We start from the raw sequence: 16,870 nt of genomic DNA on the forward strand, positions 1-16,870 counted from the left end.
AGTTTTAATTTTCTTTTGCTTTAGACATTAAATGTTACGAACTTAAGTTAAATTAAAAGCACTAAATAATCTTAGTAATAAGGCTTTTAAAATTAAACATGCACAAAAATAACTACATACACAATAAAGGTATTTCCCTCGGCTATTCAATAAATTTGTTTTGCTCTTTTTTTTCCTACAAAGTACTACAAAATATCTGTTCGAATGATTGGCGATATAAAAATACCATCGTCAAGACTTATTTACCATATGTCAGTACATTTAAAGATTTATGAGTTAGTTCGAAAACCTTTCTTACATAATATGCTAACTAACCGATTAATTTTATGCGTAAGTAAAAAACGTCAATAAACCATACATATTATTCAAATAAAGAAAATATTTCTACTTTGAACAGCTACCATGCAATTAACATATCAAACTAAAGGTATGACTCGTTTTAACCCATTATTTTATGTTAACTCTTTATCTGATTGAATCTTATTTATCTAGTTATATAAAGTAGATATTTTACCGTATTGGTTATACAAATACATTTGTTAAATTTTATTCAAAGAAACAATTCTAGTCACATTTTTAGGGCAAATAAATAAATAAGCACTTTTAATTGTAGTTATATATTAAAAAAAACCATTATCAACTTTAATCCAAGCTAGCCGTTACTATGACAATCAAAAATCCAAATGGCAACATTGAAGTTTGATATGAGACCAATACAAAAAAATTGACAATTTTTTTAAAGTGATTTTATTACTGCAACCAGTAATAAGTCAATTTTCGGTTGGAAGAAAAAATAGTATTCTTGAAATCCTTTGCAACCTTCAAATATTGTTTTTATGAGTGTTTCTGTGTTACCAGTGAATATTAAAAAATATATTTCATGTTTTCACATAATGTAACTGAATTTTAAAAATCCCTTGTTTTATTAAATGATAGATGGATTATTAAATTAGTATTTACTTCACCTAATTTTATAAATGATTTTTAAATGACAGTTTTAAGCTTAATTTGATTGTTATATTGTTAAAAAATGTGATGTTAATGAATAATGGAAAAGTTATTTCAAGTTATATATATATAATAAATACAATATCTGTGAAGTTTTATTGTCATAATTCACATTTTACAGTTGTTAATTTTTTCCCGTCATTTATTGTTTTTGCTTTGGTTTTGTCCTTGTTTTGTGAGTATCTAACTGCCATTTCTCTTCTAGTTTTAACTAAGATTCTATGTCCTTCACAGTCTAAATTTTCAGTGAAACATTTATCCCTACAGCATTTTTTACATAGGTAAAATCCACATTTCGAACCCTAAAAACAATAAGTTACCCGAAACCCAACAAGAATCTTCAATATGTATATTTACCAGTGGATTTTCACACTTCGAACATTTTTCTAATGACCTAATGTGTGAGTTTTCCGGTTTTTCAGGCCTTCTATTTATTCTCCTTAGTTTTTTCATCTGTTTCCTACTTATAGGATTACCTTCATTATCTTCGTAATTTCTTTTTGTGCCTTCATTCTGCAACAAAATAATTTGATCAAGTAACAATATTATCAATTAATTGAGAAAGAACTTCTTATATTATCGCATTAATTGGAAAAATATCAAACTACAGAACGAACTAACCAAACGCTTCTCTGCTTCTTTTATTTTATCTTCTATCTTTTTAACATGATTTTCTGGAGTTTCTCTAACATAAGGTTGACATAACCAAGGGGGTAACACTAGATTATAAGTTTCTGGTTCAACAGTAAATTCCCAATTTTTGTCTCCTCTATGGTATGGTTCATACAGGCACTTAATTTTATTTACAATATTTTTAAATTGATCTAATGTATTTGCAGCACCCAACTCAATTCTTAGGTGATTATTTAATGGTAATGATAACCTGTAAGATTTAGTTTAATATAATTCAAGAATGAATATAAAAATTCCCTATACAAACACATGATGAAATAACTTAAATAGATGGCCTCGAACATAGCTATTTGGACAAGGGTATTGCTGCACTAGTTCAAGATATTCTTGAGCTGGTTCCCAAGCTGGAGGATTTTGATACATAAATAATGCTGGGTTGTATAAATTACCTTCGGCTACCATAACACCAACAGCACCAGTTTCCATCAAACATCTTTCTAAATCTTGCATATTTTGTATATTACCATTTGAAATAACAGGTATATTAACTGCATCTCTATAAATTCAATCAATATATTATTAAATTTTGCATTAAATGTTTGCTTTACCTCACAGCTTTGACATAAGACCAATCAGCCAAACCAGTCAATGGACCCTTTTGTTCTCGAGTTCTTCCATGAACTGTTAATATAGAACAACCAGCATCCTCTAATAATTTTGCATATTCTATGGTTTTTTCCTTTGTCTCAAATCTCCTCACTTTACATGTAACAGGAATCTTTAAATGTTTACTTAACAAACTAACTGAAAACAGATGTGTTACGAAAAGTAAATTGGGACTAAAAATAATGTATGCCTATTTCTTTTAAAAGTGGCCATTCGTCTTGTAAAAAGGCTCCATAATGGCCTCTTTTTGCTATAGCTTGAGGACATCCTAGATTTATGTCAATCGCTAAGCAATAATCTTGCGCCAGAAGTGCAGCCTCCAGCATTATTTGTGGATCATTTCCACAAAACTACAATAAATGTTTGTTGCATTAAAAGGTTATTATGATTACAACTTATATATATTTTTCAAACCTGAACAATTAATGGCTTATCCTCTTCACAAGAAGCTAGAGCTTCATTTCGATATTTTGGGTCTCTTGAAAATAGAGCACTATGTAACATAGGAGTATAGCAAAGTTGAGCCCCATATTTTCTGCTCAGAAGACGCCAAGCTAGTTCGCTGGCATCAACCATAGGAGCCACTATTTTTACAGGAGCACCTAGAGTATTCTTCCAAAATTCCATAGTTTTTGCAAAAGTATTTTAGTGTTATTCATAAAGAGCCTTATGTTACTTGAAGTCAAAGAAATGAAAAATATATACGTCAAAGGTAAACATAACCTGTAAATCTAGCATGTGACTGTGTGAGCGTTGGTAAATCTGAGTATTTCTAGTTGCCAACGTTAACATTATGTTTAAAGTTATCTGTGTGAATTGAGAAAATGTTAAATTAAACTATTATTTTAGAAATATAATACTTTTAATATCATATAACAACATGTTGCACACAATATAAACAATATATTTTAAAATAATTTGATAATAATTGCAAATGACGTTTATTAAAATGTTTTAGAAAAATTCACATTTAGCGGCTGACTATATACAATCAATCAGGGACCGAACATTAATTATATTAACACTAATTACTTAAATCTTAAATGTAGAAACGCAGCATAAATATTTATAAATTCATGCCGAAACTGACTAACTCTTTTTAAACATGATTATATTATAACAATGATTATTAAAACAATTAGTAAATATCGAACAAACCACATATAAATACTTACATACAAAATATATTTAACAATCATTGTAATAGCAAATGTATTTGTTTCTAGAGTGACATAACTATTGGGTAATTCCTAGTTAGGAAGTTTTTGTACTAGATGATTTATAGAGGAAAAGATTAATAACTTAATGAAGCCTGTAAATAAATAATTTCTTTATTTTCATTATTGTTATTATCGGTTTAGATCCATTAGGAATTAATTAAAGTAAAAAAAATAGAAAGATTAGATTTAGAAACAAGTAGAGCAGAGCCTCGATTATCTTCGATTTGTAACAAGTTTAAACATTTTAATCCCCATATCATAAAATTATGTCTATTTTCTTACTCTTTAGAGTTGTTTAATCAGTATATTCACAAAACAAATATTGAAATACCTTTTTAGACGACAAACAGATAACAAATTATTTAATAAATAATAGTGTCATTAATACTTCACTTAAAATGGACAAGAAAAGTGAGGTCCTGATATTATAATAAAGAATTGTGAATGTGCACATATGTTTTATGTACATTTTAGGTTTAGTTGTCATATGTATAGGATTTTAAAGAATACATTTGATTGCCGGAAGGGTTTCTATTTTTATAGATAATTTGATTATTTTAAAGGGCAAGTAATTTTTTAGTAGCCCAAAATTTGACAACTCAAACTCAGAACATCACATTATCCTTGCCCGTTTGACGTTAAATAAACCACTAGTTAAATTTTTCTATCAGTATTAAAGTTAGTGCTTTTAATATTGTCAAAAAAATGTGAATAACTCAATCATACATTTAGACATATTTGTTGACTGTTCAGGTTTTTTTTAATATTAACACATAATATACTGCTTCAATGATTCAGTTAATCGGGTTTCTACCGTGACAAGTTTCAATAAAATTTAAAGGTTTTTGACAGATGTATATAAAATTTCCAGTGTTTGTATCAAAAGTTGTTCTTACGATATTCCCAAACAGGTATTAAAAACATTTTATTTTCGTGTAAATGCAAAAATATCATAGCGACGATATATAACGACTATTATAAACCACTTTCAATACAACCACTTATTTTAAGGGCATCGCTGAAGTATATTGCACGTATATATGGTTGTATATACAGCAGGTTTTTATATAAGGAGCACCGTATTTAAAGCATATATTTTCTTTGTTTTCATCCTTAAAATTAATTGTCTTAAATAATTTAAAACAGGTTAAATCGGAACGACTTCCGAACATCGACTGGTTCAACTATAAAGAGAAACGTTTGATCCTGACTGTAATTTCCGAACAGCTACCCATTGTAATATTTCGATAGAATATTATTTGTAGTGAAACGTGCCCCGGGAGCTTTCGAAACGAAAATGGGCGAATATGGGAACGACACGTTGTGTACGCATTGTTACCGCTTTACAATCGAAACAATCGAGCATCGAAAGGTTATTGGTCTCTTGCCGAATCCACGTGAGTTAATATTAGTGGAAAAAATATTTACCTAGCCGGAGTTCGATCGATAAAACAATTTATTAAAAAGTTTATGAGGGTGGATCAATAAGTATCTATGTTTTAAGATAGATGGCGTTGTGAAAATAAATGTATGTGACTGTTATGTAGTAACAACTAATATGACAGTCTTTTTTATTGAATAATACATTTTTTTAATAAGATTAACCGGTTTCTTCTAATGAATCTCTTACAAAGGACGATTTTTTTAAGTAGAGAATATTATGATCATTTTTTTAATTGTCAAAGGAAGCATTTAGTATTCTACCATACTAGTATGTTCATTGAATTGTTTGTTGCCAAATTGTGGATGTTTACGTCGAAACTACCCCCTCATGAAATCCACAAAACCAACCCAAACATTCGTAATTATTGAATCACCCTCGTAACGCGTTCTGTCAATTAGCCTGTATTAACATGTGCGAATTAAATATGAAAAATATGTCTATAATAATTATTTGGTCATTTATTTGTATCTTCCACTTTTATATCTAGCTATAACTTTTTTTAAATAAGCAATATATTATAGAGAATTTGTATCTTGTTTCGTTAATATCAATAAGTCAACTGCTTTGGTCTTTAGCTAATTGACAGTAATACAAACGATGTGTTGTGTTTTATCAGGAAAATGTTTTCAAATACAAAAATACGATCGCCATATCTTAAATTAGCAGGATATAAACAAAAAGTTGCACAGAAAGCCAACAATATAAGTTTGTACAAAGTATTGCGCAATATCATAGTCTTTTGTTTATAAAATATAATTTGCGTATTCATTAACAAATCATATCTCATTATATCTCGGTAAGGCTGTAAATACTCTTTAGGAATCCGTACAGTCTGTCGGATGATTTGTTTCTAGCTCGTCCTTGTGCACGAACCGGTAATGGCGGACACTGTACACGTCTGTCTCGATGGGGAGGCGGGATTGCTGAGTCCGCTCTCGCGAATGGGCGACAGGGCGGGCGTCTTGGGACGGTGTACCACGCTGCGACGTCTTCGTCTGTACGACGGCCGTCTGCCGCAGCGCTGTTGCTGTTGCTGGAGCATACTTAAGGCGTTGACTAGTTCTGTATCACTTATAATGCCCCTAAATTCATAATAATAAACTCATACACTGTTAATATTAATTACGTACGTCATTTGGTTGACAAGAAGGTGGTTTCTGGTCTATTATAGATTATTAAACGAATAGAACGTATCATAGAGATAAAACATAACCTAAAATGTCAACGAAAGTCATCCTTCAAACTTCAAACCAATCATAGTCCACTAAAGTCAAGTTTTGTGTCGACTTTTCTATAAGTCGTATAAATAAATGTTTTTATGTAAATCGTAAAATACATTTTATGAAACATCATGTATATTATTACAGAGATTAGCCGCAATGATGTTCGTTTTTAAAAATTAACAAAAAAAACGTAAGCAACGTAAAATAATATTTATAATTTATTTTAAGAAATAGTCCTTCCAATAAAACAGCCAATGCACATCATTAACACCGTCGAACGTATTACAAAATTCAGTTTATAAAAACGTAAAATCCTTTTTAAACTCGGAGCATTTTACTTTCTCATTTTACTAATTAGCATTATTCTAGTTAAAAAAAACAAGAATGTAACCAAATCGGTCTATAAAATCAGATATCTGTTGGTACTGATCGACACGGTTGTCATATCTTAATGTAAATATAATAAAACAACCCTAACCGATAACTATAGTTTTAAGTTTAATTAAGTTTAAGTTAGTTTTATGTTTTATATGTTATTTTTGTTTCATTATTTTATTTACATTATTATTTTGTTTTAAGAGACAAAATAAACGGAAACAAATTTGGTGCGGCAACATTGCATGATAAATTTTGATGACATGCATTGGCTGTTTTGTTGGAAGGACTATAAAGAGTCTATACCCTCTTATACGTTTGAACATCTAACCGAATCAGCCTACAAAATTCGCTTGGTTGTCAAACGTCTGCAAAATTATTGAAGACATTAGTCCCAATAAGTCTGAATAGGCTTTATAATTTAGCGATAAACCAATTTCTTTGATATTAGGTCAAAGAGACCTAGTATCGTCAAAAGGACCTTGGGAGTATCGTCCAACTAACCAGTGTAGTTCTTTTTACACTTTACTGAATGGCAGACCATTAACATGATTTTCCTACAAGAATCTTTTAAATTTAATTCACATTTTGATTTTGTTTTTTACCAAGCAACTATATTCACAAAAATGAGAGTCACCATAAGTTTAATGCTGTACAACCGAAAGATTTTTGAAATATTATTGTTATTTCATAAAATTAAACCTTCGGGTTGAGCAAAAACGTGGTTTCGAAGAATCAGATCAATTTTGTAGTCTTTACATTTATACCAGAGGGGCTTTAAATATATACTCTATATCGCAGTTTTTTATCATATCATAATTCATGTTTGGACCATAAAAGTGTTCGTATTATAAAAAAAATCTACTCATCCGTAAGGAATAACTGCAATCGCTTTCTTGTCAACCTAATACTTGGTGTAATACAACAAAAACTACCTTCTGGGGGGAGGTTGCAGTGCGGGTAGAGTGTTGGCTCTACGAGGGGCATCCGGGTAGCAGGGAACTGGTACCAAGTTGCTAACAGTCTGTACTGGGACGGGCGAATTGGACACAGGGTCCGTTGTAGGACCAACTTGATTAGATTTTGGCGGTTGACCTTGGTTGGGCTGTTGGTTTCGTCGTTTATTTTGACCTAAACTACCTGTTAACGAGAACTTTTCGATTAAAAATGAGAACAAGAAGCACAGCTCGCTTATTTACCTAATACTCTAAATAACAGACGGAGTTTGGCGCTGGACCAATGCCCGTGGGTTCTGTGGGGTCTCCCGTCTAACGTAGGAGGAAGTTTTTTGCATTTGACTTTGTGTTTGCACAACGATATGAGGCAACGAGGCTCCGACGGACTGTGGTTATCGTCAGGACTATCGGGTACTGACACGCAGCAGTTCCATCTTTTGCGTGATTTTTTCGGCGGTACTTTTACCTCCGGTGCGACCTACGACATATACTCAAATTAGTCTTAAATTCATTGCTGTTCGTTTGCCTCGCTAAAACTCGAGAATGACTAAACTGATTTGACTAATTTTGGTTTTAAAATATCTGTGAGAGTCCAAGGGAGGTTTATATAATGAGAAAACATGGAATAAATGTGAGAAAAATAGTAAAAACAACAATTTTGCTTTCCTATACAAAATATCATTGTCATCAACAGTTTACAGAGAATCGGCATTTTTATTGGTGAGTTCGGAAATTTGTTTTGTTAATAAAAATGTTGAATACCGATTAAAACTAACGGACACTATTTGCAAACAGCGATTAGAATTTGTGTTAAACAGTGAAGATAATTTCTCGACACTGGCCATTTAATACTTTACCAGGATTTATATTTCATACAAATGTAACAGGTCCCCGGCCTACCATAGTGAAACACATTTTTTGGCAAAATTAGTTTTTTTTATTCAACAAGATTCCCTTCAAGGGTGATACACTGATTATAGCGACCCTCCAACTTCTCGATACCATTTTTGTAGTACGATTTGTCCTTTACTTCAAAATAGGCTTCAGTTTCGTCGATCACCTCTTCATTCGACGAGAATTTCTTCCCAGCGAGCATTCTTGATGAGATGAAAATGAGAACAGGAAATAGTCGCTGGGGTCTAGATCTGGAGACTACGATGGTTGAGCAATTCGAAGCCCAATCCATGGATTTTTGACACGGTGCATTATTTTGGTGAAGCAGCACTTTCTTTTTCTTCAAATGCGGTCGTTTTTCGGCGATTTCGTCCTTCAAACGGTCCAATAACGCTATGTAATAGTCGTTGTTGATGGTCCTTCCTTTTTCAAGGTGGTCAGTGAAAATTATTCCATGCGCATCCCAAAATACAGACGCCATAACCTTGCTAGCCGACTATTTTGTGGCGTTTTCCCACGCTTTGGAGCGGGTTCATCGTGTGCTCAACACTGCTCCGAATCATCAACTCGTCGTTGTTTTTGGTCAAAACTGAGCTCGCGCGTCACCCACTTTGCACACAGGAGTGTTTGTTATTTCATTCAGTTTCAATTTACGGTCATTCAAAATCATTTTCTGGATTTTTTAAATGTTTTCGTCGGTAACAACCTCTTCTGGGCGTCCACTGCGTTCACCGTCTTCGGTGCTCATTTCACCACGTCTAAACTTAGCATACCAATCCTTGATGTTTGATTTTCCTGAGGTAGTATTTGGAAACTCGAAGTTCGCGTCACTTAAAATGCTATAATTCACAAACTAATGATCCGAAAGCTGTCAAATTTAGACACGCCTCTTTTGAAGGTTAGATATGTATTGACTTGTTATATACAGAGCCTTTAGTTAAAATATACGTTAGATAATATACTTAATAGCTTACTTAAAAACCGAGAAAATGTTTTACGTGGATCAACCAACGCTGGCTTTAAGACCACTTTTTTGATTGGTTCGTTTGAAGTTACCTACAAAGGCGTTTAATTGGCTAATTTCTATAAACCGATTGTTTGTTTATATGGTTTGTTTATGATGGCATTTTTGTGTCTGACATTGAGTATGATTAGCATTTTTATGCCTTAATTATAACTACTATTATTTGATTATTATGTGTCTTTCAACAGTTCCATGTATCTTTCATATGAGGCTGCTGTCAGTTTTGGCCCTGTAGTTTTGTGTTGTCTATTCAAAATAATTTTTACTGTTGATCAATCTCATTATTCCTCTTAAGGCTATAATTATCGTAAATTTCACTAATCGCTTATTTTAACTGTTAAGGTCTATTCCCTGTACCTTCGTCTACTAGGACGTCTGATGATCTTCCGAATAGCACTGTTTTAAACAAATGTTTACGGTATAACCTGTATAGAAAGGTTTTCCAAATTTTGGTGTCCTCCACAACTGAGATAATGGTTCAGTTCTTTCATGGTTGTTCATTCAGTTCTTTGATGGTCTTACATCCAGATCTATAATGTGTCCCCGAACTGAGGGTGTTGTTCAAAACATGGATGTTTCCTAGTTCCTCCATCCTACCTTAGATCATTGTAAGCTTAATTGTAGAGCTTTGTAATTCCACACATTTAAAATTATATGTGAGTTTAACTGTGATAAAGTCAAACATTTAATATTTGAAAGTATAGTATCAATATAATCATCAAAAAGAAACCAGCTGATAACCCTGGTGATCCGGTGACCAGCATACTTCTTTATCTGTTATAGTTCCGTTAATTTCTCATAACATTTCGACTATACCATAAACTAATATATTTTTAATAAAATTTTCAATTAAAATCACAACGGAAGCGCAATGAAACTTTAATTAATTCCAAGTATCCAGATGCCGTACGTAACCCTCACCGCCATTATGTCATTTATGTCGCTGAAATTCAATGGATCCTAATTACATAAATCAATCCGTTCGATTTCTAATTATAGCGATAATTTATGCCCCCATCTCGAAAGCCATTATCATAAATTTTCTTATTACATCGTAATCGGCCGGCCATATTTCACATGGAAGTGGGCCGACTGTAAATGGATATGCTTCGGCAATGAAAATCAGATTATTTATAGAAACAATAACGATATGGGCCATGTGAGCTGACGCCGCTTCGACTTTAAGTAAACAGCGATTTTCTTAGTGGAGTTTTAGGGGGTAGTTTCGATTAACATGCATCTAATTATTGATGTTTTACCACAACTTTGACGACATCTGTGTTATATTAGGTCATTATTAACGTAATATCAGGTAGGATGTTGAGACTAATAGTCAGTTTATGGAAATAATTCTGTAATTGTGATGTCGATAGTTACTTTCTAGTTCTCATAATAGATATCACCAGCCATAAATATAATATGTTATGATTTCATACATTTCATGTCATTTTATTCCACTGATATTAACAGCGTTATAGATCTACAGAAAACTGGTCAATGGAAAAGTTCCCGGCCTGACACATAGATGGGGCTACTAGAATTAAATCCATATGTTTTTAGTTAGCTCTAACCCTCAAAAGATTGTGAAAAATGGATAAAAAGGAATTTCGCATGTTGATAAAATATTGCTTTTTGAAGGAAAAAATACAGTTGAAGCGAGAACTTGGCTTGATGCCGAGTTTCCGGACACTGCCCCAGGAAAATCAACCATCAAGGATTGGTATGCTCCGTTTAGACGTGGTAAAATGAGCACCGAAAACGGTGAACGCAGTGGACGCCTGAAACAGGTTAAAACATTTAAAAAAATCCACAAAATGATATTGAATGACCGTAAATTGAATTGGAATGAAATTGTAGACACTCTAAAGATGTCGACTGAACGTGTACATCATATCAATCACGAATATTTGGGTATGAGAAAGCTTTGTGCAAAATGGGTGCCGCGCGAGCTCACTTTTGACCAAAAACACTGACAAGTACATGAATCAGAGCAGTGTTTGAAGGTGATCAAGCGTAATAAACCCGAGTTTTTGCGTCGGTATGTGACAATGGATGAAACATGGCTCCATCATTTTACTCCGAAGCCCAATCGACAGTCATCTGAGTGGATTGCACACGATAAACTCGCTCCAAAGCATTTGTGTAAGTTATGGCGTATATATTTAGGGATGCGCATTGAATAATTTTCATTGACTACCTTTAAAAAGGAAGGACCATTAACAGCGACTATTACATAGCGTTATTGGACCGTCTAAAGGACGAAATCGCCGAAAAACGGTCGCATTTGAAGCGAAAGAAAGTACTGCTTTATCAAGACAATGCACCGTGTCACAAGTCAGTGGAAACGATGGCAAAATCCATTAATTGGGATTCAAATTTCTTACTCATCCACCGTATGCTCTGGATCTGGCCCCTAATGACTATTTCCTGTTCTCAGATATCAAAAGAATGCTCGCTGGGAAGAAATTTTCGTCGAATGAAGAGGTCGTACTATAAATCGTACTACAAAAATGGTATCGAAAATTTAAAGGGTCGCTATAATCAGTGTATCACCTACAAAAAAATGTGTTTTACTAGGGTAGTCTGGAGACTTTTAATTGAGCTGTTATCACGAATTATTTTTATTGTTTAATAAAAAAAAAGCCACTAAAAGTCTTCGCCTACCGGTACAAACTTTCGGTGTGTATGTTCCATATATAAGAACATGTGAAACGTGGTTTCAACAATTCACATCTAGTGATTTCAAGGTTCAAGGCAAAAAAAGTCCTGGTAGATCGGAAACATTTGAAAATGCTGAGTTTCAGCAGTTACTGGATGAAAACTCAGCACAAACTGAAAAAACAATTGGCATAAAAGTTGAATCTGAGGCGAGTCGCCATTCGTGAACGATTTCAAGCCATGGGAAATATACAAAAGATGAAAAGAAAGATAGGTGCCATATAAAATTAATCAAAAAAAAAGAAAAAAGAAAGAGCAACCTGGTTTGACGAAGAATATAAAGAAATGATAGAAGAGAGCAACATAAAATACAAGAATTATATAGCAAGAAGAACCAGAGGAAGAAGATCGGATTTCGAGGAAGCCAAAAGAAGGGTGGATAGAGTATGCAAAAACAAGAAAAGAAAGTATGAGAACTACTTTATCGACAAGATGGACAGGACGGAAGACTTTAGAGATAACGATCCAAGATAGATACCTAAAAAGCTCGAGAGATGTCTACAAACTCCGAACAAATCTCCACAGAAACAGAAAGTGACTCTCAAAAGATAAAGGGCATTTGGGAGTAATATTTCCAAACTCTGTTAGAGACGCAAGAGAATGCTGGATAAACTAAATCGTACTGTACCATATCTGGTCCCATTTGACTGCCACTTCGTCAATTTTAGAGATGCTATAGAGCTACTAACTAAATAGTTTAGCAATAGTTAGGAGAAATTGCCTGGGAAAAGATAAATACATTTTAATTATCCATTGTAAATATGGTATTTTCTTTACCTGATATATCAGATTCGTATATAACAAATATTTTAGAAAATATGAGAAGATATAATACAAAATATTTTATTCTATTGTTAAACATATTCATATTTCGGTATACGATAACCTTTTCCTTGAAGATTAGACAGGAGAAACGACAGGGCTATTGAAACGGAAATAAAAGCACAGAAGAAAATAGGACAATGTGGAGTGCCCTTAAAATCAATATCTGTTATTTGAAATAATATTGAAAACCGAACAAGAAACTATGTAATATATTCTTCAGTTCAAAACAAAACTTCGTCCCCCTAATATATAGCAATCCACTAGATATTTTATATTATTAAAGAATAATAAATAAAAAAAGTTGTTTAATAAATAAATAAATAAGAAATGAAACGAAATCTTGCACAAAATATATGAAAAACAAATTCAGATATGTATGAATTCAGTAAATGTATGAATCCCATAACTGTAATATCACGCCAGCTATTATTCGATACAAAAGATCCGGTATAGTTTCAAATGATAAAACGATAAAAGTGATTGAAAATATATGGGACAAGCCCTAATGCTGTAGATACAGACAATAAGAAATCAGGCAAAGGCAGGACTAAGATAAAGAGGATATCTAAGTCCAACCATATTTATAATATTTATGGAAAAAATAGATATGAAAAAGGTAGAATATTTACTCATAAAAAACTGATGGGATACAAAATGTTAGAAGAAATAAATATCCATATTCGATATCACACCTCGTAAAAAAAACACCTATATAGCTCAAAGGCTATATAATGTTAATTTTAGACCATATAATAGTTATACATTCCAAAAGCAAAACACATAATTTTCTAAAAAAAGATTTATTGCAAAAAAAAACTGGTATTTATACAAATCGAAAAGAACAATTGATAAACCAAAATGAACCATTCTCATCTCATTCAATAGTTGTATAATATTATAATAATTGGAGAAAAGTATGTTTTAAATTATGTGATCTAAATTATATTATATAGTCTTCATATTATTAAATATAATTGTATTTATAATATATATTAGTTGGCATTAGTTAAATTATTACCGAAACAGTGGTGATAACTAAATATATTGTATCATACTACATATACATTGTAATCGAAGTGAACTTATACTATTAATTCTACTTAATGTACGACAATAACTTAATTATTATGTGTTGTTATGTTTTAGATAACAGGAAAGAGAAATTGAAAAAACTATGGGTGTATTTTTAACTCGTATTATTGATCTGACAGGCCTAATAATATCGTATATAACGCGTCTTCTAATTACTGTATATCATTGTGATGTGGTATAAAATATTCAATCATATTTTACTATATTACTCTAGCTGGAATATCGTTGTTCGATCTATTTATATGTCGATATATTATCCAACTACACAACACAATATCTGTTTATTAGTGTTCGTTACATTATTGAACAAACTATGGTTAATTAAAAGGTAATTTATATTAATTTAGCATCATAATCAATCATAATTTGATTCGTCATAATGTTGAAAAGCTAATATTATGTTATATATGTAATTAAGTTTAAATGCTAAATGAAATAAATATAAAAAGTTATAAGATCAAAGTATATTTAAAAAAAAAAAAATTTTTTTTTAAATATCCATCATTCCATTCCATTTTAGGAAATAGTTGGTATAACAATTGATAGGTTATTTAAATATACTTATTTTCACCAGTGTTCATAATTCGTTGTAATATGATAACCTTTTTATAACCTTTATCCAAATAGACGAACTTTTAAAGTTGGTAACATTTAACGTGTACCTGTCATATTAAATAAATGGAGCCATATTGGCGTCATGCAATCGCCTAAGTTACAAAATACGTTGTAAAAAATTCATGATATATTGCAAGACATTGAAAGAAGCCTTAGAGATAAATTGCAAAACCATGAAATTATTCCTGTGTAGTAGTAGTGAATGTTTTGTTCATTACCCAAGAATATGATGTTTATCAGATTATATATTTAAAAGTCTAGTGTTCAGTAAAGGAAATTCTTCTTTTAATAAATAGTCTGAGCTATATTAGTTCCAATTTACATAATCTAGCACCCGACTATATTTTATAATTTGTATTATAATTTTATATCTTAAATACACAACTTAAAAATATTTTGTATTTCGTACTTTAAATACATACGAGATAATGTTTAGCTGTGATCATAAATACATAAAAATTACTGATTATACGCTCTATACAATTTATAAAACGTTGTATAGTCAATATATCAATTTAAATTGAAATGCGCTTATATGTTAAACATATATTGATATTTTTATATACATATTCTCCAATAAAACAGATAACTTACCGAATTGTTCCCCATGATACACATCTGACAATCCTGTGGAGTTGTTGGTGGAGTTGGAGTGGGTTCCGGATTGCAGTTGGAGAAACTCTCCTCTAAAACCGTACAACTAAAGAATGTGGTTCTAGTTCTGCCATCGCATTGAAGATTAACTGGTCTGACAAACAACAGCACGTTACGTGACGAATAAATCGGTGTAACAATGTCGTTCCACCCACCTATGTCGCAGTGTCGAGGTCCTCGCGTCCGTTTCACCATCTGGATCCGAATGGGTCATCTCGATTTGAGATACGGCCGGTTGGTTGTTAGTTTGACGCTGCTGCCGGATGTACTCATACGTGGTCAGGCCGAGAAACGATATGTAGATGTGGAAAAAGCAAAGGTGGAGAAGTAAACCGGCTGTTATGGCTGCCAATAAGCCCAGGGCGGCCACTACAGCGAGGAAAGCCGCATCGCTTGACGGCAGAGAGGACGGAAGTGGAGGTGGAGTAGTGAAGTTTAGTTTCGCGTAGGTTTCTTCCTGAAAATGTTTAAATCAAATTATTATTATCAAGTTACTTGAATACTGGAAGTACACTGTCTATTCTATAGTCTAATATTGAAAAGTTGACACTCAGAAAGACATATTCCTTTAAAATATGTTAAAACCTGGTTAAGCTATTAGAGCTGACATATTGTTCAACTATAATATCAATGTGAAGGGACAAAATTGTTCTTGTACAATCGTATGGAAAACCGTTCAATAGAATATCTTTCCTTAATCTACATATTCACTAAAATATATATAACTCTTTCCAATAAAACAGTCAATCAAATTTAACTTTGGTTTTATAATATTTTCCAGTTTATAACCTCTAATTTTTATCACCAATGTTTTTAAGAATTTTGCAGACATTTGGCAACACAGCCCACTGCTAGCAACCTAAATCGAACTTGATAAAGTCATTCGGTTACATGTTTCGACACATCATATCTTTTTCTATCGTAAAATGATAATGAAAAACCGGCTTCGGATTTAAAACGATTTTTTCAAATTATTTAGTAAAAATCAACTGTAATTGGCAATATATTCGATGTCATCTTTAACTTACATTGTCTGTTTTATTGGACTTAATTATGAATTATCATTTCATCATGTCTACAAAATAAACAACAATAAAAACGTTTATACACTTATTAACCGTATCAAGAGTTTTATTTTTATAAAGAAATTTTTCATCGGTAATAAATGAGTAGAAAAGCTTCTCTCAAAGGAATAACCGTCACTGTTTTTAAACTCCTCTCGAATCGAAATTAATCTTCCGAAGTTTCATATTTCAACCCTCAGCTACGTTCTATTAAATAACTATTTCCACGATGAGAATAGCGTTCGCTCGTATTTATCATTCTGTCCTTATTAAAGTTGATAAATTGATATAAATGCACTCATTTTATCTTAAAGGCAATATAGATATATATTGTTATGTATATGTCAATTTTAATTTTATGGTAAGTAATATTTTACTAATAAAGCAAATGTAAATATTGCGATATTTCAAGAAAATATATTTAACAAGGAAATGGTGATAATAATCTATTAAATTAAG

The 16,870-nt window shown here is 32.0% G+C and overlaps 2 protein-coding genes across 2 annotated transcripts in view; both read right to left on the reverse strand.

The window, feature by feature from the left end:
* Positions 1-1,087: 1,087 nt before the first annotated feature.
* On the reverse strand, positions 1,088-3,030 carry Dus1 (Dihydrouridine synthase 1). The gene is made up of 7 exons (XM_076408720.1): positions 2,722-3,030; positions 2,498-2,657; positions 2,250-2,445; positions 1,949-2,197; positions 1,630-1,891; positions 1,366-1,521; positions 1,088-1,310 (listed from the first exon to the last, which is right to left on the reverse strand). The coding sequence occupies exons 1-7, from the start codon at positions 2,932-2,934 to the stop codon at positions 1,110-1,112; spliced, it is 1,437 nt and encodes a 478-aa protein (XP_076264835.1). The 5' UTR covers positions 2,935-3,030; the 3' UTR covers positions 1,088-1,109.
* Positions 3,031-3,150: 120 nt separating this feature from the next.
* Positions 3,151-16,870, reverse strand: part of LOC143198972 (uncharacterized) — a 37,536-nt gene continuing 23,816 nt past the window's right edge. Inside the window, exons 5-9 of the mRNA XM_076408663.1 lie at positions 15,503-15,804; positions 15,288-15,441; positions 7,769-8,003; positions 7,505-7,709; positions 3,151-6,053 (exon numbers count right to left, since the gene is read on the reverse strand). Of these exons, the coding sequence (XP_076264778.1) occupies positions 5,822-6,053; positions 7,505-7,709; positions 7,769-8,003; positions 15,288-15,441; positions 15,503-15,804 (1,128 nt within the window). The 3' untranslated portion in view covers positions 3,151-5,821. The remainder of the gene's footprint in view (positions 6,054-7,504; positions 7,710-7,768; positions 8,004-15,287; positions 15,442-15,502; positions 15,805-16,870) is intronic.

The sequence above is a fragment of the Rhynchophorus ferrugineus genome, unplaced genomic scaffold (genome assembly GCF_030347505.1).
Source record: "Rhynchophorus ferrugineus isolate W39M unplaced genomic scaffold, kcgeb_rfMv2 rfM6, whole genome shotgun sequence".
Lineage (NCBI taxonomy): Eukaryota > Metazoa > Arthropoda > Insecta > Coleoptera > Curculionidae > Rhynchophorus > Rhynchophorus ferrugineus.

What these genes read in the sequence shown, in the direction of transcription:
- Dus1 (XM_076408720.1), bottom strand. Translation starts at nt 2,934, where the DNA reads ATGGAATTTTGGAAGAATACTCTAGGTGCTCCTGTAAAAATAGTGGCT. An exon ending in GCCACTTTTAAAAGAAATAG is followed by an intron (nt 2,446 to 2,497) that starts GCATACATTATT and finishes ATCTGTTTTCAG; the next exon opens with TTAGTTTGTTAAGTAAACAT. An exon ending in TTTAAGTTATTTCATCATGT is followed by an intron (nt 1,892 to 1,948) that starts GTTTGTATAGGG and finishes TAAATCTTACAG; the next exon opens with GTTATCATTACCATTAAATA.